Source organism: Colius striatus, chromosome 1 (assembly GCF_028858725.1).
Source record: "Colius striatus isolate bColStr4 chromosome 1, bColStr4.1.hap1, whole genome shotgun sequence".
NCBI classification, from domain to species: Eukaryota; Metazoa; Chordata; class Aves; order Coliiformes; family Coliidae; genus Colius; species Colius striatus.
The window spans coordinates 80,104,604-80,130,052 of NC_084759.1; the positions used below are offsets into that span (position 1 = coordinate 80,104,604).

General features: G+C 39.4%; 2 protein-coding genes across 2 annotated transcripts in view; both read right to left on the minus strand.

The window, feature by feature from the left end:
* Positions 1-355: 355 nt before the first annotated feature.
* Positions 356-9,369, minus strand: EIF1AX (eukaryotic translation initiation factor 1A X-linked). The gene is made up of 7 exons (XM_061999468.1): positions 9,172-9,369; positions 8,114-8,197; positions 6,120-6,223; positions 4,473-4,523; positions 3,109-3,190; positions 2,910-3,001; positions 356-752 (listed from the first exon to the last, which is right to left on the minus strand). Exons 1-7 carry the CDS (start codon positions 9,185-9,187, stop codon positions 747-749), a joined length of 435 nt encoding a protein of 144 aa, XP_061855452.1. The 5' UTR covers positions 9,188-9,369; the 3' UTR covers positions 356-746.
* A 2,021-nt stretch (positions 9,370-11,390) lies between these two features.
* RPS6KA3 (ribosomal protein S6 kinase A3) overlaps positions 11,391-25,449 on the minus strand; it is a 78,347-nt gene continuing 64,288 nt past the window's right edge. The window contains 6 exon segments of the mRNA XM_061999481.1: positions 11,391-15,532; positions 16,710-16,850; positions 18,894-19,011; positions 20,046-20,122; positions 20,308-20,469; positions 24,135-24,293. Coding sequence (XP_061855465.1) covers positions 15,410-15,532; positions 16,710-16,850; positions 18,894-19,011; positions 20,046-20,122; positions 20,308-20,469; positions 24,135-24,293 — 780 coding nt within the window. The 3' untranslated portion in view covers positions 11,391-15,409.

Consider the following 25,449-nt stretch of genomic DNA (forward strand, 5'->3'; position numbering starts at 1 on the left):
ACGGCAGTCGCGAGGCAGAAGAGCTGCGCACACCAGAGTCTTCAACAACTGCACATTTGTGATGCTGCTTACTTTGCTTCTCCCCTACCCCTCCACCGTGGCAAATTTACACCTTTGAAACGATGAATGTTTTAAACTATCAAAATCAGTATAAAAATAGCAGCATGCTACTAGACATGAAAAGCAGATCCATCATGCATTATGAGTTGCAATGTAGATCTCTGCCTTCCTTTTAATATTATCAAAATCTTTTTCAAGTGAACGTTGAGGCAAGGGGTTTAAGGACAGACACTGCATAGTATGATTTGGTGCTGATCTGAACTGGGCATCTGTGTTTAATCAGAATCCATGACAATTACAGGGCAAAGAATTTTTATTTCAAAATACAAGTTTAACTGGAATTGTAGTGACGAAAGCAGAAGAGGGGGAAAAAATGCAGTCTTTTACAGCCCATGTCACTGTATCTCACTTACATCCAGAGGTAAAAGCTCTAATTGGTGAAGAGACAAGATATTTGTGGCATTTCATTGAACCTTTGTGATAATCCAGCATTATCCATTTCTAAAGAAATATAAATACTTTAAACAAACACTGAAAATAAATCCTTTTGATGTAACAAACTACACTCTTTACCGAGAATTTTCAGTCTTCTTAAAAGAAAGGGACTTCACCCAAAAAATAATCGAAATATCAATGTAGAACAATCCTTGGAGGAAAAAAGTCGGAATGTAAACCTCTGTTCCAAATTAGATCTGAAAAGCAAGAACACCACACCATTTATTTAATCCAAGTGCATTTTTCATCAAACAACTCGGTCTTTAAGCTATTTCAACGGTTCAGCAGGACACTTCCTGAACTCAGTACAATGTTTTGCCTCAGCTCATACCCTGCCTTCTTAAGATGTGAACAAGTGCTCCAATCCCACTCCCCCACAATTACTGTTATGATACTAGATGATCTCTAAAGGTTCCTTCCAACCCTACCATTCTATGATACTATGGTTTTGCAGGTGAGCAGCTTGGCCAATATAATTACGCATAAATAGTACAGACATAAATGATCCTATGTTTCTCAAAATCAAAACCCCATTGAAGGGCAACTTCATTAAGTAGCGAGCAATTTGGTGGCAAAATCAACAATTTTTTAACCATTCTTCCGACATGAACAACAAAGTCAAAGTCCCACCAAATCTCTCATGTTAACTCTAATCTTCACACTTCACTCCACATAGACTAGGATGATTATTCACATTTTGTCTCTTTATGTCTTGTCTTTTTTTACAAGCATGATGATGTTATACTGCATAGCTGACAGAAGTTTGAAAACAATCACAGCTGCTCACATAAAAACCATTATCCCCCACAAAGATCCATTAGTCTGCAGATGTCATTATTTCACTACTCCTACAACTACTCTTCACTTGGACATCTTATAATAGTCTCATTATTAAAAGCACACTAGGAAGTGTTTCTAGCTTCAATCTGCTAAATTTTCCCTAAGCTCAACCACTACCAGGTCCAAAGTGCAATTTTCAAAAGTCTGGAGAAAAATTCATGAAGATTTTGGTATTTTAAAAACATTTCATCTAATGCATCATCCACGGAGAACCTCCAACTCAAAATAATGTGCATATTTAAAGAGAATTGGTCATATTACCAACTTGGAGAGAGAAAGAACTAAAAAGATGAAGAATTAAACCATAATAATACACTTAGAACAGTCTATCCAGTTAAGCTAAGTCACTGGCTCACTAAGTTACTACTTATCCTCTCAGCCAGTTGACCCTGCACACATTCATCTCTCAACTGCAAAACGAAGGGCCTCCTCTTAAAAAACATTTCACAATGTATTCTCCTTCTGCAATTTACTCTATCATTTGAGTTGTAACAATGTTACTACAACAGTTAAACAGTGTGCACAGTCAGTTACTATGGCTTGGTGACAAGCAGTAACAACTGACACTATAAATTCAAGATGATGGTTAACTTTAGTAACTACAGAGATGCAAGTTTTTATGTAGACAAAAATGGAGATGTAAAGTATTTCTTTTTAGAAAAAACACACAAATTCCTTGGGTATTTCTGTAGTTATTAGATAGTGAGGTTGTTAAAACTACAGACGAATCAGAACGGTGAAACCCACCCATGTTCATGCAATTTACCAAAACACCTACATAACCTGTGACCTGTTTCAGTAGCTGGTGTCCCATGCAGTTTGCATCAGCAGTTTAGGGCTCACCCTGCCTCGACCCAAGTAGCCACAGTTGCCCTAGATGTCTCAAGAACTGACCCACCAATACCTACCTGTGCCTGCTCCCCAAGAGGTCTTTCTAGCCTACTGCGTGAGGGACACAACCTGTTGCTCTGTGAAACCTTCCTAGATCCTATTTTGCCTTCTACCATGAGCTTGCTGCAAGGAGCTGACACTTCAGAGAGCAGTACTGGGAGCTTCATTCAGTACCTTCAGTACAAATTCAGTACAGCTGCATCCACATATGTGGCCACTAACTCATGTAACAGCATCTCCTCACACACACACACGTATGTGTGTACACGCACAGCCATTTGCGTGGAGGCTGCTATGTAACTCTAGGTTTTGGGGGTCAAATGGCTTTGAATTTCTCTGAGGCACCTTAAAGATAATGAGAAGACTGCTCTCCATGCACATTTTTCAATGACACTAAGCACGCTGTTTGCTTAGAGGCCAGCTAGAGGATGACTGTAGGACAGAAGAGAGAACAGGAAGCTGACGTGCAAATGGCCACACCACTTTCTGAAGCGGTCCCTGAGAAGGTGAGCTACTTTCAACACCTACATATTATTTGACTTGTTTAAAACAAGGTAAATGAGCTTATCCTCAAAGAGGACACCTTCAAGCATATGATACAAAAAAACATGTTTACCACTTACATCGTCAATGTCTTCATCATCATCTCCAATATCATCAAACTGGATTTCATCATCATCTCCAGGACCAAATGTGTCTGTTTCATTGATTTTAGCTAAAAAGGAATTTAGAGAAGTTCAGGAGCGCACTCACACTGAGTCAAGACAGACTAAATTTTCTTGTCCAATATGAACTTCCAATTTGAAGTGAGAAGATTCTTACCATGTTCTGGAAGCTCCCCATATGCTTTCAGACTTCTGGCTTCATCTGCATTGTACTTTAGAATAACATCAGCCTTGTTATCCTAAATAAGAATTTATTAGGATTTATTAGTCATCTGTGAAGGAAAAAAATCTCCATATTCACCATGGCAGATTAACAGCTATATGATACATAGAAAAATATCTTCTTCCTCTTTCCCCTCTAGCTCTTTTAAATGTGAAGAAAAAAAATGCTCATTTGTAGAATGTCTTAGAATGGTTTCAGTTGGAAAAGATCTTTAAGATCATTGAGCCCACCCACTAACTTCACACTGCCAAACCCACCACTAAACCATGTCCCACAGCACCTCATCTACATGCCTTTGAAATATCTCCAGGTTATGGTGACACCATCTCCCTGGGCAGCCTGTGCCAGTCCCTAATAACCTTCTCTGTGCAAAAGTTCTTCCTAATGTCCAATCTAAACCTCCCCTGGTACAACTTGAACTACTTCCTTGTGTCCTATTGTTCATTACTGGAGAGAAGAGATTGATCCCCACCTCACTACAACCTCCTTTCAGGTAGTTGTAGAGGTGATCATGTCTTCATTTCTTCTGGGCAGTAACTTAATTTTCTATGATAAGTGATTTGAGACGTTCAGTTTAATGCCTTTGAAATTCATCTTTTTTTTAGAGAACACAGGTAGTGAGGTGTTTGGTGGTCAGTCAGAAAGTGTCAAAACCTCCTAGATTTAAGTAGTTCAATGTGTGCAGTAAATGACAGTATCTTAAATGTTTTACAGCTTTAATGTACATTTCAGAAGCAGAATCTATCTTTAAACTGATGACAGAACACTAAAAACCATGAAGAAGCATTTACCTAATGAAAATTTGACAACGGTTCTCCAGTAATCTTTACTTTAGGTAAAATAATGCTGCTCTGTTTTTGGAAATTTAAGTAGAAATTATTCACTGACCAATTGGCCTCTTACGGTAAAAGTCTAAACATCAAAGCTCCAAAATTCTGATTACCAAAAATTCTTATAATCGCAACAAAACATCTGGTGCTTGGCTCAACTGTGCTTGTATCACAGGACTGAAGCATCAAACAGCTACATTTGAAAAAAAGTCAGGAGTGATGCCAATAAGCACCTTCACTCACAAAGTCTCAAGGTGTAACCTGCAAGAACAAGTTGAACCAGAATTTGTCATCTACTCCTGACAATCCTTCTGTAATATGTGGAAACTAAAAGTCATGATTTAGTGACTAAATATAAACTTAAAGAAAGTAAAAATAGCAATTTCCCCATGGTATCTGCTGCAATTTAATATTAAACAAAGCTGTTTCCAAGATATTCTTCATTGGAAAATGAAACTGGATTTTTACCTGGTAGTCTCTTAAGCCAACCAATATAATATCAGATGTATTTATCCAAACCTGAAAGAGAAAAGATACGTTATACTTTAGGCATTCCATCTCTGTTATATAACACAAGAGTAAAACAGCACATACAGGTTTACTGAGCTATGAAATGTCTCACTATAGCCACCATTTTCACCATTTTTGATCCAAGAATAAGTAGAAATATACAATTTTATATTTCAACAGTGAAAACAAGGTCATAAATACTCAAAGATGTTTTATTTCACATATTGTGGAGCTATTACTAAGGTAAATCAAACTTCTTTGAAGAAGAACCAACTAGGTGGTTTTAAGCCGTAACTTCTGAGAAAAGAAAAATACTACATGAGCCCACCACTCTTGCATGCTGAGGTCCACCGGGGCAACAATGGAAGAAAAATCTGACAAAGGGTGTAATGGACAAACACATTGAAGGCCACAAGAAAATAAACAGAGATGTATCTAGTAACTGACTATGCTAATCAGTCAAAGCAAAGTCAGAAGTCTTCAAAACAGGAGATGGCAACTTAAATGTACAAGACAGTCCTATTCCCATTCAGTTCTACATTTCCTTTCTTTTAGGCATGAGGAATAGATAAGTGATGCTTTCTGTAGCAAGAAATTAATTCTGCAGCACCCAGCATTTATCTGTGTACACTCTCATTACCTTCAACAGTTTATTGCAGTGTACTGCAAGGAGCTAGAAGGGCTCACAATGGTACCAAGACATGTGCATTCACCAGTCTCCAAAAAGATAGGTGGAACAATCCAGAGCAAACACAGTGAACATCTAGTTTTATTGTGAACAGACTGTCTGAGAGGACCTCCTCTATACTTTACACCAGCAGGGGTTAGAAAGCTGTAACATCTGACAAGGGCAAGAGGGGACATCATCCGAAGATGGTCAAGTCGAGAGCACAAACATGCGTGCCCAACTTCTCTGAAGGTACAAACTTTCACAGATGACCTTTGTATGGAAGTATTTGGGGAACAGATGAAGTGGGAAAAGGAATGATGGCACCTGAGGTGTCTGCGGCTCACAAACTGCCCTTATTGAACTGTTCTCAGGCAAGTCACACAGTGAGAAGATGATAATTATTCAGTTCCTCCCCAGATCAAACCAAGTGGGGTATCCAGCCTTGATTCTTATTGGCTTTGGGAAGCACCATCCAAAAATGGTGGCTTTGGACAACCCTCTTACACCCGTGTTTTCCTACACTGAGTGTCAATCTTCATGTTAACAGAAGTTCTCTTGCTAAGCTAAGTACAGATTTAATCTCAGATATAACATGCTGATTTTCCAAACAGTCATCAAGTTCAGCATCTACAATTAGGGAGCATCATAATATTTCCTATATATGTAATTTTCTAGCATACGAAAAACTAATGTTTCATAAGCAGATAAAAAAACTATCCCTTGAAATATATACCTCGAAAGGCAGCCTTCCAACTACAAGCTTCACACAAAAGTCAACAGAATGCCTATTTGTGTGCCAGCAAACTCGTTTACCATCTAAAAAGCAATTTGACATATTACATACAGCAGAAACATTAACTTTTGTAATGAGCTACACCTGTCAGTTTCTACAATTACATATAACACAATTCTCTATTGTCAAGCTTCAGAATTACCTTTTTTCTTAGTTTCCCTCTAATATGACATAACCTCTTCACACCATCAAAACATAGTGCCTCCAGTCTTCCATTGCCTAACATCTTGATCACCTGGGCATATTCTGAAAGAGATGGTAAAACACAGCAAAACTTCTAAATAAATATGGCTTCAGGAAACAAGCAGAAACTTTTGCCACTGTGGCCAAAATTTGCTGAAACATTTTATCCCACATGAACATCTCAGAGGAGTTTTGACCAGCCACAAAGGCTGCTGAACGTGTCACAGTTCTCATATCCTTATTGACGGTAATGTTTTCAAACACTGCTCCTTCCTGGTTGCAGCCATGCTTTTGTTCCCTCTGAAACACTCACTACAGGAAATTTTTAGAGCTATCAAGTCACACTCATAGAGTTTGAACGACAGCATCACAGCACCTGTCTTTAACAGACAAGAATCTCACGCTATCGAGTCAAGAGCAGAAAGCAGCACATCCCGTGCAGCCCACTGATACTGAATCCCTTCTGCGGACACTCCATGGGAAAAAAAATAGATACTCTTCTTGAAAGGACACATTCTGGTGTTCTCAGAAACCTTCTGAAAGGGAAGTACCAGGCTTCAGTTGAAAACTACAAAGCTTCTCTCCAACATCCACCCTCAATCTTTCACCTTGGATTTGATCTCATTCCATCACCAGAAATTACTAGTGAAGTACTTCACGCACACTATTAAGTTTGCAACATGATGTATTACTGTTTAACTGAATACAGCTTGTAAGAATTATAACCTCATTATTATAAAGCTTGTAAGACTTATAATACTATTTATGTGACCACACATACTTGCCAGGAAAAAAACAACTTTTAATCAGCCAGAGCTGTATTTCGATATTTTGAAAACCTTTCCTTAGCTCAAGTGCAACAAACCACACATGACTATAACTGAGAATAATGTTTGATTAAGTAGGTTTTCCTTGGGAGTTGAAGAGGACTGTAAGTTTTATAGATGCATAAAAAGCAACTCCTTTTTTGCTTACCACTGTCACAGAATATCAAAGCTTAAAAATTAGTTCAGTGGTGTCTTCTTCTACAGTGATTTAACTCAGCACTCTTCCTGTATTTCTAACAAATCAACTGATTAATGGGTCACTACACAAGTACTCTCGTATGTGAGCAATCACAAAAGTATGACACACAAGGCAGGGTAAGCCAAAAGGGAGGGGATGACATCCCAGTCATCATCTTCCAGATGGACACTCCTGTGGCTTACTTTACTGGACAACAGCCAAGTAAGGACCTTACCTATTGCTGCCGTTTTAATAATTGTTAGAGACATCCCAACGCAGGAACCAATTCAACCAAACCAGTCTCCTTGTCTAGAGGTTTTCAAACCTGCCTGGATGTGTTTCCATGTGACCTGATCTCCTAGGTGGTCCTGCTTTAGCAAGGGGTTGGACTAGAGCATCCTAGCCAGACTAGAGGTCCCTCCCAACCCCTACCATTCTGTGATTCTACCATCAGGGGGTAGGGGAAGAACAGCCAGATGCACCTGTTCTGACAGGTCAGCAACTTCTGAGAGCTCATTGAAGGATCCAAGAAACATGGTATAGAATGGAAAGTGGGACTGTGCATCCAAGAGACAACCAACAGCTACTGGCAACATGGTACCACATGAGCAGAGCTAAGCTAACTGCGTGCAAACCCTCACACAGAGCTCCTCAAGGGATTTCTAGGTAACGTCCGCACACACGGCATTACAATAAGCTCAAGGAGACAGAAACTTCATTCTTAAGTTGGTGAAGCTATTTAAAATTTCCCTTTTCCTAATGTTTTCCTCCTACACCCAACATGTCATTTTGAATTAAAATACAACCCCGGTAAGAATACTTGTCTTTATTCCATAATAACTGTGTTTCTCAGACATCCAGATACTTTGTGTATCAACGTCCATCGTATGTCACTTACAGTATCTGACTGAAAACAATGACATTGCCGTATTACAGTTAAAAACTCACCTTGCCCATCTTCCTTGAACACCAGTTCTCTTTTTTCCGACTCATTCTCATTCTTACCTCGTCGCCTATTTTTACCTCCTTTACCTAAATTAAAAGGGGGGGAAAAAGGAGCACATGTTACCACTGTCTCTAAATACAGCCACTGAAATAATCAGACTTATGGAGATTTCTGTGCTTGTTGTCTACATAGCTGTTTTGAGTATCCTATCCAAATCTGGGGTTTTTTGCTTGCTTTTAACATGTTTTGCTCTAAATTTTTAACCAAGTAGTAACACAGCATTTAAAGAGTAGAGCCGCCACTATTCCGGAGGCCCTAGTTGATCTGGAGCGACTGTAGTCTTCAACAGGGACTTGCAAAAGATCTGCACCTTTTCAGCTTTTGTGACCGTTGCTAGGAAATGCCTCGTCCATAACGGTGGGAGAACCCGATATACACAAACACCAAAGGACGGAAGACCAACTTGAGGGCCGTGCTGAAACCCCTGCAACACTCGGGGGATAGATGCTTACGTTCCAAGTGAAGGTGCCCGTTTTAAAAGGCACACACGTGGCGACAGAATTAAGTGCTCTTTATGAAAAGGAGCAGGAGAATGGGTCATCCCCGCTGTTAACCTCGCTCTTTCTTCGCTTCCTTTCAGCAGCAGGGTAAGGCAAGAGGGGAGAAGCGGCAGACCGCGGCGAGCGGGCACGGCTGCCCCTGACAGCCGAGAACGGGCGGGGCCTCCGCCTCCCGGCCGGCCAGGCCCCAGAGGCCTCCGACAAGCCGTAGGGCCGCGTATGAGCAGGGCCCGGCCGGGGCCCGCGCCCGGGAAGGGTCCGCGAGCGGGGAGGGGTAACTAGCCCGAGGGACCCGGCGGTGTAGGCGGGAGGGCTCTCCGCCCCCTGTCCGCCCCGCCCGCGGGCACCAGGCCGCGGCGGCTTCCACGTGAGAGCCGGCGGCATGCGGAGGGTCGTGCCCGGGCCTCTCCGGCGCGCCCGCAGCCCGGCCAGTGCTCATGGCTGCGGTGAAGGGCCGGGCCGCGGCGGCGGCAGGCCGGGCGGCAGGGGAGGCGCCTCACCTTTATTCTTCGGCATGGCGCCGTGCGCTCCGCCGCGCGCGGAGGGGCTGCGGACAGGGGCAGCGGCTCGAACTCCACGCGGCTCCTGCGAGGCGGCGGCGGCCGGGCGGGATGGGACGAGCCGGGACGGGACGGGCGGCGGGGCCGGGACCGGGGCTGCGCCTCACTCGTGCGCTCGGGCCGCCGCGCTGGCGCCGTTCCGACCCGCAGCGCCCCCTGGCGCACGGGAGGGCGGGCCGCGTCGCCATCTGCCGCGCACGCGCCCCGCTGCCGGCGGCAGGGCGGGGGGCGGGCGGTGCCTTGGGCGAGGGCGCAGCGCGATTGGCCGGGACTCCCTGCCGGGCGGGCGGCGGCGACCAATCAGGGACTCCGGCGGGGTGCTGGCGGGATGGCGCGGCGGGTGCCCGAAGGACGCTCCGGGGCTGTCGGCGCGGCGGCTCGAGTTTCCTTTTCCAACGCAGATCCCAAACAACTGTGCCGGCGGGCGCCCCGATGCCCTCCACGGTCGCCCTGGGGCTGGTCCCTGCCTGCGGCCGCTGCTCTTTCCCCTCGCTCCCCGTCCCCGCACTGGGCTTGGGGCCCAGCGTCGGGAACCGCAGTTCATGGGCGTGGCGGAGACTCGCGGTGGGTTTTAAGGGGAAAAAAATGAGGTGGTTTGGCACCTCTGCCCGGATGCACGGGCCTGAGAAAAACGTAGTTAAAAGCGATCGTGGGTCGAAAGGTGTGAATGTGGGATGGGCTGGAGTAAAGCAAGACGGTAGTGTCAGGGCCCCGTCTGACATCGAGCCCCCCTTTCTTCCTCTCAGGAGCTCCTCCAGGCTTACAGATTATGCCGCTTACACGAAAAATCGTTTCAAAACGTTTTTAGACAGGCAGGATCAAGCCCTGTGTGGGGCACAGGACTGCTGCACCCATCAGACACCTGGGACCCAAGACACGAATTTCACTTGGGATGCCCTCTCCTCGCCATGGCTTTGTTCTGACAGTTGCCAAACCTCCTTCATGTCCTCTTAGAGCTTGCTGTTGATATGCTTTGCAACACCTCTGGTTACATTCCTTATGTATTCTCTATCACAATTACTGTAATTTCACGTGGACTGTGTGACCTTAAAAAAAATCTTCCATCTTTTCCAGGTTACAAGGCTAAAAAGAATTACAGTTGTCAGTTTCCAAGTTGTTTGAGCTGCTGAAAGACGTGGCCATATAGAGTACTTAGGCATATATTCTCATTTTTCATATATTCTTATGTTTAGGAAGGTTTATGAATTACCAAATTCATGCCTCTATTTTGAAAATCCTGAGCAAGGCAGACATCACAAGTATTATAGAGCAGCCTCCCTTTGAGTTGTACTTTACAGTCAGGTGGAGTCGTTACAGGGTGTTAATGTCCTTCCTTGAAGGTCTTCAAGACCTGCCTGGACACGTTCCTAAGCGACCTGATCTAGGTGAACCTGCTTCTGCAGGGGGGTTGGACTAGATGGTCTCTAAACGTTCCTTCTAATCCCTACCATTCTATGATTCTATGATTAAGAGACTATCCTTGTACTTTGGTCTATAGCATTTACTGAATGAAAGTGTCTCTTTGGCTCCCTGTTTACCTTACAAATAGTGATCTGACTGAATATGCTGCAATATAGCAACATGGAAGGGCAATACAGCTGGGGAGGGGTCTAGAGCACAAGTCTAATGAGCAGTGGGTGAAGGAAGTGGGGTTTAATCTGGAGTAAAGGAGGCAGAGGGGAGACAGGTTGCTCTCTACAGCTACCTGAAAGGAGGTTGTGGCCAGGTGGGGGTCAGTCTCTTTTCCCAAGTAACCAGTGATGGGACAAGAGGAAATGGGCTCCAGTTGCATCAGAGATTTAGATTGGAGATTAGGAAGAATTTTTTCACTGAGAGGGCTGTTAGAGACTGAGCGCACAGGGGGCTCAGGGAAGTGGTTGAGTCACCATCCCTGGAGGTATTTGCGCACATGTGGTGATTAGGAACATAGTTTAGTGGTGGGCCTTGCAGTGTTAGGCTAGTGGTTAGACTCCATGATCTTAAAGGTCTTTTACAACCAAAGCAATTCTGTGATTTTAACTGACAAACACTTGCTTAGTAAAAACTCATTCTAGTTGGAAACTCACACTTTGCATGCTGCAAATGTAGTTCAGTGTTAAGTGATGAACAAACCCCAAACTTTTATAATTGGGCAGAATAAATGATTAACCAAAAAAGCATATTTTTTAAGATGTTTGAAAGTTTATTCATAGTAGAAATTTCAGTTTCTTTTGAAGACTACAAAACCTGCCATTAGACAGGAGTACAAGCAATGATATCTTTCCAGAACTGTTCATAGTTACATCCGGAACAGTTCTAATTACACATTAACAGCATGATTGGAACATTGCCTAGATCAGACTCTGAATAGAACAATCATTTAAAGTATTCAGTACAGGTTTGTTGGTTTTTTTTTTTTTTTTTACTAGCATTTCAGTTCTATGACAGCAATGCCAAGCATCTAACAGATGCTATTGTAATGGCCTAGAACAAGGTACAATACCACTGATTTCTTGGAACAGTACCTTAGACTCACTTACATGCCATGCTGAGAAAACTAGTATAAAGTATGATTGTATAGAATTGTAGAAAAATATTTTATCTGTGATTTTGTCATTTTTTAAAAACATTTTAAGTCGACTTCCCCTCCCACCCCCAACTAGGTTGCAAAATAATTACATCCCTCATAAGTACACCTTCCCTTTGATTAGGTCAAGAGTATCAAGATAAAGCTAATCATTTACATCATTTTCATACGTGAAAATTCATCTGTTAACCACTGCTGCTTACTAAAGACCAGTATATTTTGAATCTTTCCCTTCCAATAACAGAAAAGCACAGCTTGAGTTGGTATACCACATTTACAAAAGCAAAACACACACACACACACACACAAAATCCCAGACACGGAAATCTATTTTCTTATGCCCTTGTCTCTTTAGAAAAAAAGTTTTACATATTCTCTTGAAAAACTCCTTATGAAGTTTCATTCAATGTCATAGTGATTATGAAGAAAGAATGTTGCTCTTGCTGGATAAAGATGGCATTTATTGAGTATTGCAACTACGCTTTTCCCTCTGGTCCCTCACACTCTCGAGAGCAGTGAGTGGCAATTTTAACACTAAACCATGGCCTACATATAGAAAATTCACCTGTATCTGCACACTCTCCTCTTTTTATTCTTCGTGCCTAGAGTCACTTGCTACGTTTTAGAGACCAAGAAGCAATCCAGCAATGAATTCACACAGTGTGCCATTTACACTCACATTCTAATGGAAAGGTGCTGGGATTCAAAGAAGCATTGTGTGGATTTCTTTAGAGCGTCTAACAACTGCAGCTACAAAAACTTAAATGTGAAAGTTGTGAACATGGATCCAAAGAGGAGGCAAGGTACATAAACCCATGGAAGTGTAACCTGTAAAATATACCTCCTGCATAGATGGGTCATTTATACCTTGGGTTTAGAAAATAACTTAAAACCACGGTGGATCGAGACTTCAACACATTAGAGTTGGCATTTGCTAAACTGTCCTGTTTTATTAGCATTTAAAGTGTTAATCCTGGGCTGCTACACATGACAGAGTAGCAACATCTATATAGTCTAGACTATGTTAACAGCTTTCTTGAGAATGCACATGTAAAATGTAGGAGTTAACTTTGTCTAATGACCAGCGAGCTTGAGGGCCACAAAACATGGTTAAAATAAAACTGAGAGAACTTTTATTTTAACATGGATATTGCCAACAGTGAAGTGGCTTAAGGCTTCCTTCTTTTCGTCTGGTTGTTGGTAGGTATGTATATATACACGCTGAGAACACAGGAGAAATTCCTTCCTGAACTGAAATGCTGCTATTGACACAGTATTGAGTACTGTCATCACCCCTTTACATCAACAGTATCAGTTTTAAGTCTTTTGAGTTGACTGGAGGTGATGATCTTCAGCTGAGCACATGTAAGAGCCACTCCAGAAGGTACAGTGGTTTCTAGATGTTGATGAGCCTGGCGTGCGATCGCTCCTAGAGCTGAAAATACATGTTCTGAAAGGTAATGTTTTACTACATTCCTCTGGAACTGCAGAAACTGGTTCTAGTGAAAGATGCTGCTTTGAAGGAAGGGTAGATGCATCCTGTAGAGCTAAGGGGAACTTCAATGCTAGAGCACCAAGTAAGGGAAAAATGCAGATTGCTTGGAAGAGCTGTGTGTTCACACTTCCTAGGGCTATGGTAATTTAAGAATCCTTGTTCACAAAACCAATTCCTTCACAGTTATATGATGGATGAAATATCTAACGGATTTTTAAGGGCAATAAAAGTGGGATCCTTCACAGGGTCTAACAAAGGAAGCTTTCTCAAGGAATGCGGAAAAACTTGTGGCAGAAGGAACACTCTCACTTTTATTTGGAAGAAAGCTGTGGTGTCACAAAGGTAACTCTCCCTTTCAACAAATGTCTGATGACTTCAGGGAAACTAGCAAATTAATCAGCGTAAAAGAAATTTAATATCACTAACTCAATAAAACACCTTCTTATGCAAAACACAAAATTGCACCTTCTAGTTTTTAAATTGTATTGCTCACACAGGCCTGTTCACCCAGATCCATGTTTATAGCAGCCAGAGCTCCCAGTAGCCATTTTAATATCTGGAATAAGTTGACACAGCATATCGTTTCAGTGGAATGGGACACTCACTGAATTCAAACACATTCTGGTGCACTTTCTCATGTGGGCAATTTGGTCTTCCAAGGCTAGCCATCAAGATGTTCCTTTAATTACTTAAGATACTGAGAAGTCGAGAGTAGCAAAAGTTTGTACAAGTATTTAAAATGAGCCTTTAACTCTCATTACAAACTTGCTTCAACCTGGGGAAAATTGAGAGCACTCACTCTGAACGGCATTAACTTACGTGACTGGGACAACACGATTTTCATGGTAAGCAATAATGACCCTTTTCTAACCCCTGACAGATCAGGATGACTCTTCTCTCATTTTGCTTTGGATGTCAGTGAAAATGATCAGACAAAAAATGACAGAACATTAGATCCATCAGTTTTGCAACTGCAATGAATCCAGTTTAAACCTACTTCTTGCAGACTTCTGATTATTAGATTATTCTGATTATTATTATCCTGATAAAGCAATATGCTTTGCTTTATCTTCAACGTTGCCTTTCTTCTATAATGCCAACATTCACTGAACAAATCCTTTGCAGCTTAAACAAAAGTCACAGAATAGAGATAAAATATTAACAAATGATTATAAGAATAAACAATATAGAAATGTCCTCTATCAGAAACTATTTAGCAAGGATTCCTGAGTCCAGAGATTAGATGGGAGAAAATAAAAGGGAGGAGAGGGGGAACCGAGTGAGATATGAAGCGAGTTATCTTTTCTCTGGGGATATTACCTATCGTGTATGTGGTATGGTGAGACATCCACTGTTTACATTTTGAATACTATAAACAGTATCCTGATTTTCATAACATGACATGCGGCGTCAAAGACATGGAAATGTAGAAAAGACACAGGCAAGGAGAAATACATATAGTATTACATTCAATAGCTGTTTAACAGTCAGGCTTCTTTTAGAGCTGTCCAACAATACTGATTAACCCAGGTGAACTGTTTAATCAGACTTAATTGTCAAAATGATTAATAATATCTAAGTAAAACAAGGCATGTATACATTAAAGAAAACAGCACAGAAATGTACTGCTTGTGAACTGTTTACAAAAACATACAAAATGTTGGATGGCACAAAGTATATAGTGCTAATATAAACAGATTGTTTAAGCTAAGTGCTTAACATAAACTGTCCATCTCTACCTGTAACAAAGAATATTTTAGGGGACAAAAAAATATTCCTTATAAAAATAATGCTATGTGGTGCAGAGTGCTTTATTCAGTGTATTTTTGACAGAGGTGGCATTCGTAATTCTTCTGGTTTATTCAATCGCAAACATGACCGTTTTCTTTGTGTTTCCACTTGTCACTCCTTTTGAAGCTCCAGTAAGATCAGTAACTTGCCATCAACAGTTTAAAGCGAGGATAGATGAAAGCAGTAGCAGCAGCAGGAGCAGCAGCATTATAGGTACCAGCTGGGACAGAGTGTGCTTGCAGGTATCTGTCAGATATGTGCTACCTGTCGCCATGATTTGTGCTATCATCTTATGCCATGGTACCAAATATCTGGTTGAGGTCACTTCACAGGGCTGTTGAGGTAATTTTTTTTATACCTCTCCTCTGAGCAAGAGTAGAACGGCCGACTGGCTCCAAAACCGGTGACTGATTACGATTCAAAGCGGAGTAAGTTGCTGCCATTGCTCCCTGTGGGGCAGAGGAAAGAAACAAGAAGAGTATGCTGTGACTGGCGCACAATCTAGAGATCACGCAGTGCCAACAACCAGAGATTCTGAATGAGTTTTAACTTCCAGTCTGCTTCCAGCTATGAAACAGAAGCATTCCACTGCATTACTCAAATACCAGCAGTGTTAAGGGTGAGTGGTTTTTAGGGAAATAGCTTTCAGATCAATCTAAACCAATTTTGCCTTGCTTGAAAAGCCAGACCCAGAAGGCAGAAGACGGATCGCTAAATTAAGTTCCCTCTCCACGCTTTGTGAGAGAGTTGAGGAATGAAATCCCATCGGTAGGCTGTCTCTGATTATCACTTATATAACCATTTCAGTTTTCAATAAAATATTTAAAAATCACCCACATTACTCAGCGTATGATGTATTAAAAAAAGTTAGAAACTTGTGAGACGTGGGATCAGAACTTCCCCTCTTTCTACTTGTGCTTTTGGATGCTGGAAATTTCTAACAGCTGATTCAAAGAGTGTTAATTATACTCTTCAGTTCCCTTTTACATCACACGACAGATACTCTTGGATGTAGAAGTAGTGAAGGCAGAATGGAATACAGAAAAGTAGAATTCAATTATTTGATTTCTCTCTCCATATTCAAAGTGAAAAATTTTAGCAGGATCAAAACCAGATTGCGTTTCAGACAAGTGCAGAACAATATGATACTGTATTAATTAACACTGGCTTTTTGTCTTCTTTTTAGCTTATATTGTGGTCATAAAGTATACTGTTTTCTTTTTGTCACCATTAATTAACTCCTCTGAAAGCGTAAAATTAGCCAAACTATTTTTTAGCTCCCCTATAGTCACCTGACAACATTTTTCACAATCAGAAGAATGATTGCTTCCATGCTGGTTTCTTAAGGCAGTTGAGCCTTCCAGTGTCAGCCCAGTGTCAGTGTCAGTCCAATAAATTTCAAATCTAAGAAAATGAAAGTCTTTTTCAAATTTTTTAGATTTATTCTCCATGAGTGGATTCTTATGAAATTCTAGTACCTATTACAAGTTCACTTTGTGGCTTAGTCCCAGTCATAATGACTTTTAAATAGCATTTAGAGTAAACATGTGAAACAGTACTTAAAAAAAAATCCTTCTGCTTACGTTAATTTTGGCTGAACAGTAAACTGAACAAATATCTACTTACTTTCACTAAATGGGGCGCGTCCTGCCTGTTCAGCTGGTATTGAGGCAACTGGTCACAGTGAACTATCCAGGGGTGACTAAGAACTTGGGCTGCAGTCAATCTTTGATGTGGGTCAACATGAAGCATTTTTGAAACAAGGTCCTGTCAATAATATACAGAGTCAATGCAAATAACATGAAACCTTTGTCTTTAAAACAGCAGTATAAAAATACATCCACAATGTCAGTTTGAAACAGATGAAAAACTGTGCAGCACAGCTACCACTGTGTCTTTTGATTATGTGACTCAATACACGTTTGGTCACACAACAGGAAGGTATCCAATTAAGTGATGCAAAGCAGACAAACGTAACAATATGCACATTGGGCTACGGTAGAGTAGAATCCCCAGTACTCCAGTCTTTTATTTTCAACGACAAATAGAAGATATGGAGGAAATGAGTACTGAAAAAGGAAAAGTTAATAGAGATTATCCTCTCCCTTTTGCATGACTTCCCTTTGAATTCATTTTGCTGCTTATACTTTTGTTTTTCCTCCCTTCTCAAACACCTTTCACATGTTTCACAATTAAGTTACAAATTACATGAACAGATTATTAATTTTGTTTGCTTTTTAACTTTTGCAGAATGTATTAATAATTCTTGATTTCTCTAATAAAGTTATCATATGAGAAAAAAGGCATGAATATTTCCTTCTTTGTGCCAACAGTTAAATGATCTCTTTTGTCTATCATCTCAGTCAACTCTGAGATGAAGCACTATATTCTATTTACTCACTTCACATGGAAGTGGCTCTTGACATCCGATCAGATTTTCACCTTTGTTTTGCTACATCCTTTTCTACCACCTATTCAACTTCTGTTTTGGGTTGGTTTTTTATTCTTCAAATTGTGGTGGTGAGAACTGCATACAACCCTCACTGTTAAAACCAAATTTTTACACAGCAGCATAATATTTATAGATGGCTTGAAATGTCAGTCAGTAAGGGCAAAGCAAAAATAACATTTCTACATTAAGCAATTACCTGAGAAGAAACATGTAGCTGACAACTGGATTTAAGTTATATTACCAATATGGGATATTTTCATATAAACATTCTTTGCTTTGTAATTCAAATTAATAATTTGAATATAAAGACATTATTAAAAACAAAACTTGGGTATTTTTTTCATAGCTGATAGGTTTTTGGTTCATTCCAGACTCCCAAATACAACTCAATAGAATGGGAATGAAGCAAGAAGAAGCCGATGCTAACAAATTAGTGAAAACATGTTACCCTAACAGGTTGATTTGTCAATCAAATAGATAACATGGAAAATGGTTGAGTTATGAGAACAGTAAGTGACAAAGAACTTTACAAATCAATTAGCAAGGAAGAGCACAACATATGTAAATATTTTTTTTTCCCAAAACACTAGCACTTAACAGCAGCTACACAGAAGAGGTGTCAAGGATATTGTACACTTAAGTTTAGAACTTATTTTGCTGTAGAAAATAAACTTCTAAATAAAAAAAAGTTGCCTAAAATTTTTACTTAATATAAATGCAATAAAAAGAAAGTATACTACTATCAGGTTTTTAGGGGTTTGTGGTTTTTGTTTGTGGGGTTTGTTTTTTTGTTAAGTAGATATGACATCCTTAAAGACCAAAAGTTCTTAAAGCACTGAAAAGTATTAACTGCTCAAATCCTACTTAAAGAGTATTTGATAAACCCTCCTGTGTAACTTTGAAGAACTGACTCAAACAGGAAACTACAAAAAACTATTCCTTTTTATAGCCTGAAATAGTGGAGCATATGGTAATTATTGTAATATATCCATGATCCTGATTTAGACCGACTGCATGATTTTTTGAATGTCATGCTTCCACATGTAGTTTTATTCCAGAATTACCCACCATGGATGCTTGTACATGTGTCTGAATATCGATAAATTATATTTTATAAGGACAGCTGTTAACCATTGTAACATAGGGCATCCCTGTTTTTCTTCCTACATGCAAGTAACTGTTGAAAATATCATAAATAGGAAACAAATTTCTAGGCAGACAAAGGATCAGATTAGCATTTTAAAATACCCATGGGTGGAACTTACCCAATCATAAATGATACAACACATACATTACAAGCAACATGTTACATTGTGATTCATTTCTCATCTCCAAAAGAGCAAAGCAAATACACTTACCTTAGCTGTATCTGAAACAGTATTCCAATAACCACCGCTGAGAGAGAACTTTCCACTACCTATTCGGGCCAAGATCTCCTCTGGGGTATCATCAGGACCATTTGCGAAAGGAGTGTAGCTATTTAACCAAACAATTCCAATATTAGTAACTTCCATAACCTGGACTTCAATAGTTGTTGTAAATCTGATCATAATATTCAGCAAATTTAACAATTACAAGCAACAGATAGTCAAACAGATGTAAATTATTCTTAACACATGAAAATGCATTCAGATCTGTTCTTAACCTATGTATTCCCTTCTGAATGGGATCTGAAAGCTAGATTTTTTCCTAGACCAGTCTACTAGTGGTTCCCAAGTTACAGAAAGTATTCCTTAAGCCTTTCACTGAGTAACAAAACAAGCTGTTACAAAATGAAACGTGAAGACTTCATGATGAGTATGAAAAAGAGTAAGTTCTGTTTAATACTAGAGAAGGTGCAGCAGTTTTCATTTTTTCTCTATATGCATTCTTGCTGCTACCAGAATATCCACAATCAAAAAAAGAGATATATTTAAAAGCAGTTCCTTTTCACTTTTTTACTTTAAAATGACAAAATGTCTCTGATGATGTTAACTCTTAACCAAAGTGGCAATCTGAATAATCCACCATAAAAAGATAAAAACTATTTGGCAGGTGCAATAGCAACTATCTTTTGTGCTTGTGAAACTATAGTTGAATTTATTATTCATTATCTTCCATACAATTTGTTTCATATATAAATGCATTATTGCACTTGTTAGATTTTAACTGCATCACTTCACACTATCCACTGTCTGAATTTTGCAAACAATCATGCTTCCATACATTGCAATTATATTTGCAACATATATTTCCTTCTATTAGCTTCAGTAGCTGATTTTCATATGAAACAATCAGTTCTTACTCTAAATCACCATAAAGCAGAAATCAAAAGCCTAAAATAGATGAGATCAGCAGACAAGAATTTTTCACATCAGTCACTGCAAGTATATTCTACTACTACTGAAGCCAAAGTTGAGATTAATCAGTGCCTTGATAGAAACATCTTCATCAGGGAGATTACCTTTATTATTCTTTTTGTTTATATCGGTTTGCTATTCTATAGCAAAACAAACTAAAATTACTCTTACCCAGTAAGCATGGTATAAAGTAGAACACCAAGGCTCCATATGTCACATGCAGCATCATAACCTTGTCTCTTTAAAACCTGGGGGAGACAAATTTCCTTTTTTTAAAAAATGCTTAGGTTATGCTATTAAAACAGTAAAATTAAAAAATGTTAGTGTTTACAAAGTGCTGTAAACTTTTTGCACAAGTACGAAACAAGTATCTAAGTAACAAAAAAATTGCAATTAAAATAAATCAAGGCATACAAGCTATCCTGCTATTTACCTCTGGTGCAACAAAATTTGCAGTGTAACATGGAGTCATCAGAAGACCATTTTCTGCTCGTAGTTGCTTTGCAAAGCCAAAATCGCAAATTCGAATTGATTCTGGATTACCAGATTCATCAACATAAAGAATATTGCTAGGCTTCAGGTCTCTATGGACAACCTAAAAAAAATAAACCAAACCACTAAATATAATAAGCTAAACATACAGAAGGCTTTAGAATTATCTAAATTCTGCTCCTTAATTTCAAATCTCCCATCAGCAATCACTTCCCAAATTTCCAGCTTCTAACATCAGCTACAGCATTCTGATGCTCAGCAGTGTTTCGAGTACAACAATCTAACTTGTAAACTGTAACTATTGAAGTCCCCTCCAGACATCCCACTCCCCCCTAATTCATTTGTACAGGTAGTTCCAAGTGTCTTGTTCTAATGGGTGAGTATCTGTACTTCCTATTTTAACATGCATACCTACAAGGCCCTTTACATCAGAACCTTTGGTTAGTAACATCCTTTGGAGTCACAGACGTCTGTAGCTGCCGATGCACTGTTGTGCTACATAACCACACACTAGTTACTCCTGGAGCAACCATCTACATTCCATTCTCTTAATTCAGATCATCTGAATTAATTTCAGTGCAAACAATTAAGGCTTGATTAAGAAGGAATAAAGTTCTGTCAAAAAAATAATAAAATATCAAAGAGGTATTTCTCCTAACAGACTGTCATGCCAAAAGAAGCCAGTAGTGGCTCCCAAATGGCTGTTTTGCTTGAGATAGCAAACACTTGACAAGAACTGTAGAAGCAACTAAAGCCCAGGCAGAATAAGTCTGATTTTATTTGAAGTTATGTCACAACAAGCCTTAATAAAACCTGGAATGTGCAAGGATAGTCTTCAAATCTGATGACCCGATAAGATTTTCTTCATAAGGCAAATTAGCCTAAAGTCTCTAGAGTCTTTGCTTTCTGTAAATAAATGGGTATGTTCTGGTATAAGACAGTAGAGTGTATCTAAATTTCCTCTAAGTATTTAAATAGAACTTCTACGAAGGCCTTTGGCTTCCTGATCACCCTATGTATTTAATTAATATTAGCCACAACTTTTCATGGTTAAATTTCAATGGAAAGGACTGGGGTGAAATAATTTTAAGAAGGTAGTCACATTAGAACAAGAAGATATCTAAAAGTAAATAAATATCTAAAGGGTGGGTGTCAGGAGGTTGGGGCATCCCTTTTTTCTATAGTAGCTAGTAACAGGACAAGGGGTAATGGGATGAAGCTGGAACACAGAAAGTTCCACTTAAACATAGGAAAAAACTATTTCACTGTGAGGGTGAGGGAGCCCTGGAACAGGCTGCCCAGAGGGGTTGTGGAGTCTCCTTCCTTGGAGGTCTTCAAGACCCGCCTGGACATGTTCCTATGCGACCTGATCTAGGTGAACCTGCTTCTGCAGGGGGGTTGGACTAGATGATCTCTAAAGGTCCCTTCCAACCCCTACCATTCTATGATTCTATGAAGATACCTCTAAACTCCTGCAAGCGACATGCAGAATCGGCAGCTCTATATACTCTTCAGAAAGCTACCAGTCTTTCAAGAAATTAAGAAATATAAGACTCAGAAGCAAAATACTGCAGAGGGTCTGCAGATTGTAAAGCCATATGGTACAGTAAGGCTTTTTAGTAGAGGCTTTTTCAGCATGCAAATACTTGGAAATCTGAGATTTAACTTAATATCTGCTCCTGATAGCCCTCAGTTTTTTTTCTGTGTTTAGATAGAGTTTTCTCTAAATAATGAATGAAGTATCCTCCATTGCAGAAGTGAATAACCCCATAGTTTTATTCTAGTCAGTGTGGTTTTTTTTTTTTTTTTTTTTTTAAGAGATCATAAAGGAGGCAAAACCGAAAAGGTGGGCAGAGGAAGCAGCACTGAGTTGGGAATTTGGCAGACTTTTAGAAACAGTCTGCTTGAGCCGTACTTTTTTTGAAGAAGAAGGGGAAGCATTTCTCAAGCAGGACAAGCAAGTGTAACAACATAGTTCAAAACCAAATGCTAATTCCTAAACAATCAAAATATTTATGTCAAATAATAAACTATCCTCCTGATTTAAGCTGCTTTCTCAAAAGTGAATTTTAAAAATATATCAGATTGTTTAGGTGATACTGATGTTTTGCAGAGAAATAATATTTCATTTTAAAGCAAAAGAAGAGAAACAATATGCAGGATGTTTCAGTTCTTTATTTCTTAGAATCATGTTTTAGATTAGCAGTCTCAATCATCTACCTCCACGCAGTATTCTGCTCCATGATGACATGACACTTCCTGTTTATTTTTTTATGATGCCTATTGTGCCAACCCTTCATGTCTTTATGGTGGCTAATACTTTTAGAATAGTTTGGATGAGAGTCTGAAGTATTGCTTTTACTGAAGAAGAGGATTTAATTCCTTGCTTAGCTAATTCTTAATTTCAAAACTATTCTATGAATGTCCACGAGAAAACTCCTTCTGGGAAGGGCTCTGGAGACCGCACACAGATTCAGAGGTTGTCAAATCAAATATTGCCTAATATCATATTAGAATGAGCTCCTTCAGCATCCAAATGAGCTACACAAAAGGAAAATCCACTGAAGACAGAGAGAACTCCTCCAGACAAAAATTAGACTACTGAAATGCTCACTATTTACATATATGACCATCTCTCACGTGGAAGTGTACTTAATATAAGGTGACCCAAACATTTCAAAAAGTCAGTTTCAAAGAGCATGTGATCTAATGCAAGCTAAAATGCCAATATTTGCGGAGATCTATAATAAACAAAGGCCCCTAAAATCCCTTGCTTGATGCAAGGGTACTGGGTGGTTTTTGGCCATATGCAGTAAAAAGGAACCAAGTTATGATTTTTATTATTCTATTATTTCTATACAAAAGGTATTGGAGTTTATTCATAATTCCCATGGAAGCTGCTGTCCAAGGATTCCAGTCTGGTCCACGCAGGGCTCAAATAAAACTCCACATGTAAGCAAGTAATTGAAGAGAGTGATAGATCACAGAGTAAGCCACACCAGATAACTTTGATCATAAGTTCTCTGAACGAATGGCTCCCAAAAGTGACAGTATGTACTGAACTGTTATTTGTCTCTTAAAACAATTTAAGTACTATGTGTTCCAAAGCGTCTTCTCTTGGATAATAACATTAGGTATTAGAGGCTTGACTTTTCCTTTCACCATTACTTTCTGCTTTTTCTCTGTTCCCCTTTCCTTGTTTACTTCAAAATGCAGCACAATGTGTATACTTGCCGTGCAACCATCAAACTGGCCTTCTCTATCTTTAAACTATTTCCTCTGTCTCCAAATTCATTTCCTGAAGCATTCATTTTCTCTCTCCTAACAGTCCACTCACTACAACATCCTGACTCGATGGCACAGGACTTGCAAGTCATAAACCATGTTTCTCAAAACCAAGAAGTGGAAGAAACTACAAGTGTGACAGGTGGAAAATAATTTTTCAGTATCTATCACAGGATGGAGTTGCAATTACATTAGGTGCCACGGTTAAGCAACAGCACTGATCCTAGCAGTTCTTCCCACTTTACTTCCTCGCATATCCTCTCTATTAGTCATTAGCGGCACCTTCCATGAAACTGCTGACAGTTTGCATGAAGGACAACAGAAGTAGCTGGATATCTACACAGCTGATGAGGACCGTTTTTACTTCAACACAGATTCCTACTGGAATGTAACTACCAAAAATATACGAGTTTTTACTTCTGACAGAGAATATTAATATCTGTAAGCATGAAAGACAAGATAGATACACAGATGAAAACTTACCCCTTGTGCATGGAGATATTCGACTGTTTTTGTTATTGTGAACAGAACAGCACTAGCTTCTCGTTCTGAGAAAAACTTTTGCCTAAGAATTTTATCCAGCAGTTCTCCTCCTTTCATGAGCTCTGTTACTACGTATACATATTTTCCATCGTCATACACCTGCAAAAGTACATAGATATAAACTTCAAAATGTTTTTTCTCTGCTATGTTCCTGAGAAATGCAGATAGTGCAGGTGCATCAAAAAGCTTCTTCAATTATTTTTCCCGTTATTTCTCACCCTACACACTATCCAAATGTTATTCATCTTCAGAAATGAACACAAGACCTTCTAAAAGAGCAGAGAAAGAGTAGCAGAGAAAGAGTAGCAGAGAAAGAGTAGCAGAGAAAGAGTAGCAGAGAAAGAGTAGCAGAGAAAGAGTAGCAGAGAAAGAGTAGCAGAGAAATGACAGAACATAAAAATACTGGCATATGAAAAAGGATAAATAACACACAGCTTTGCCCACATAGTTTACTGAAATAAATTAAAGTAGACATGGGAGAAATATAGTAGCAGTAATAAATGGAAACTAGTCAAGGTGAAACCAGAACTTATTTTAGAAGAAAATCACTAAACTACAAATATGAACAGAGATAATTCCAAATGGACAAAAAAAATCATGAAAAACCAAAAATCTAAGTTTACCTCAAGTAGCCACTGTGAACACTTTTGTATTTGTATACAATGTTGCTGAGAGCCTACAACTTATACATTACTCTGCACAAAAAGCCTGTACCAAAGTCCGAAATTAATGAAATATATTTTAGTCCTTAGTTCTAGTTATGGAAAATGTCTTAATTTTTACATGACTTTTATCTTCCAGGGAAATACTAGTTGAGAATTATTTATATTAGCACCAGGGGGCACTACAGACCAAACATTTAAATTTAAGCATTTAATTTCAGTTGTACTTTCTTGGGGTTTTAACTTCATCCAAAAAAGTGATTCCTGCTTTAGTGAAACCTTTTGCAGACTGTACCTTACTATAACCTCAACCAAACTTATATGGAGATTTGGAACTATTCTCTTCAGTATCACATGTGAAACAAAAACTAGTTTAAATCAGAACAGTTATCCAAGTTGTAGTGAAATAAATTTAAGAATAGATATTGGTTAAATTAAAGAAAAAGTTTTCACTCTAATTTTCTTGTCTTCATCTGCCTGGGAAATACAGCCTACTGAAGTTCTAAGCTTAGTAATTTTTGTACTTCTGTGGTCTTAACTATAATAAAATTATTTATTTTGTCATCAAATAAAAAAGAGGAAGAGTATTAAAG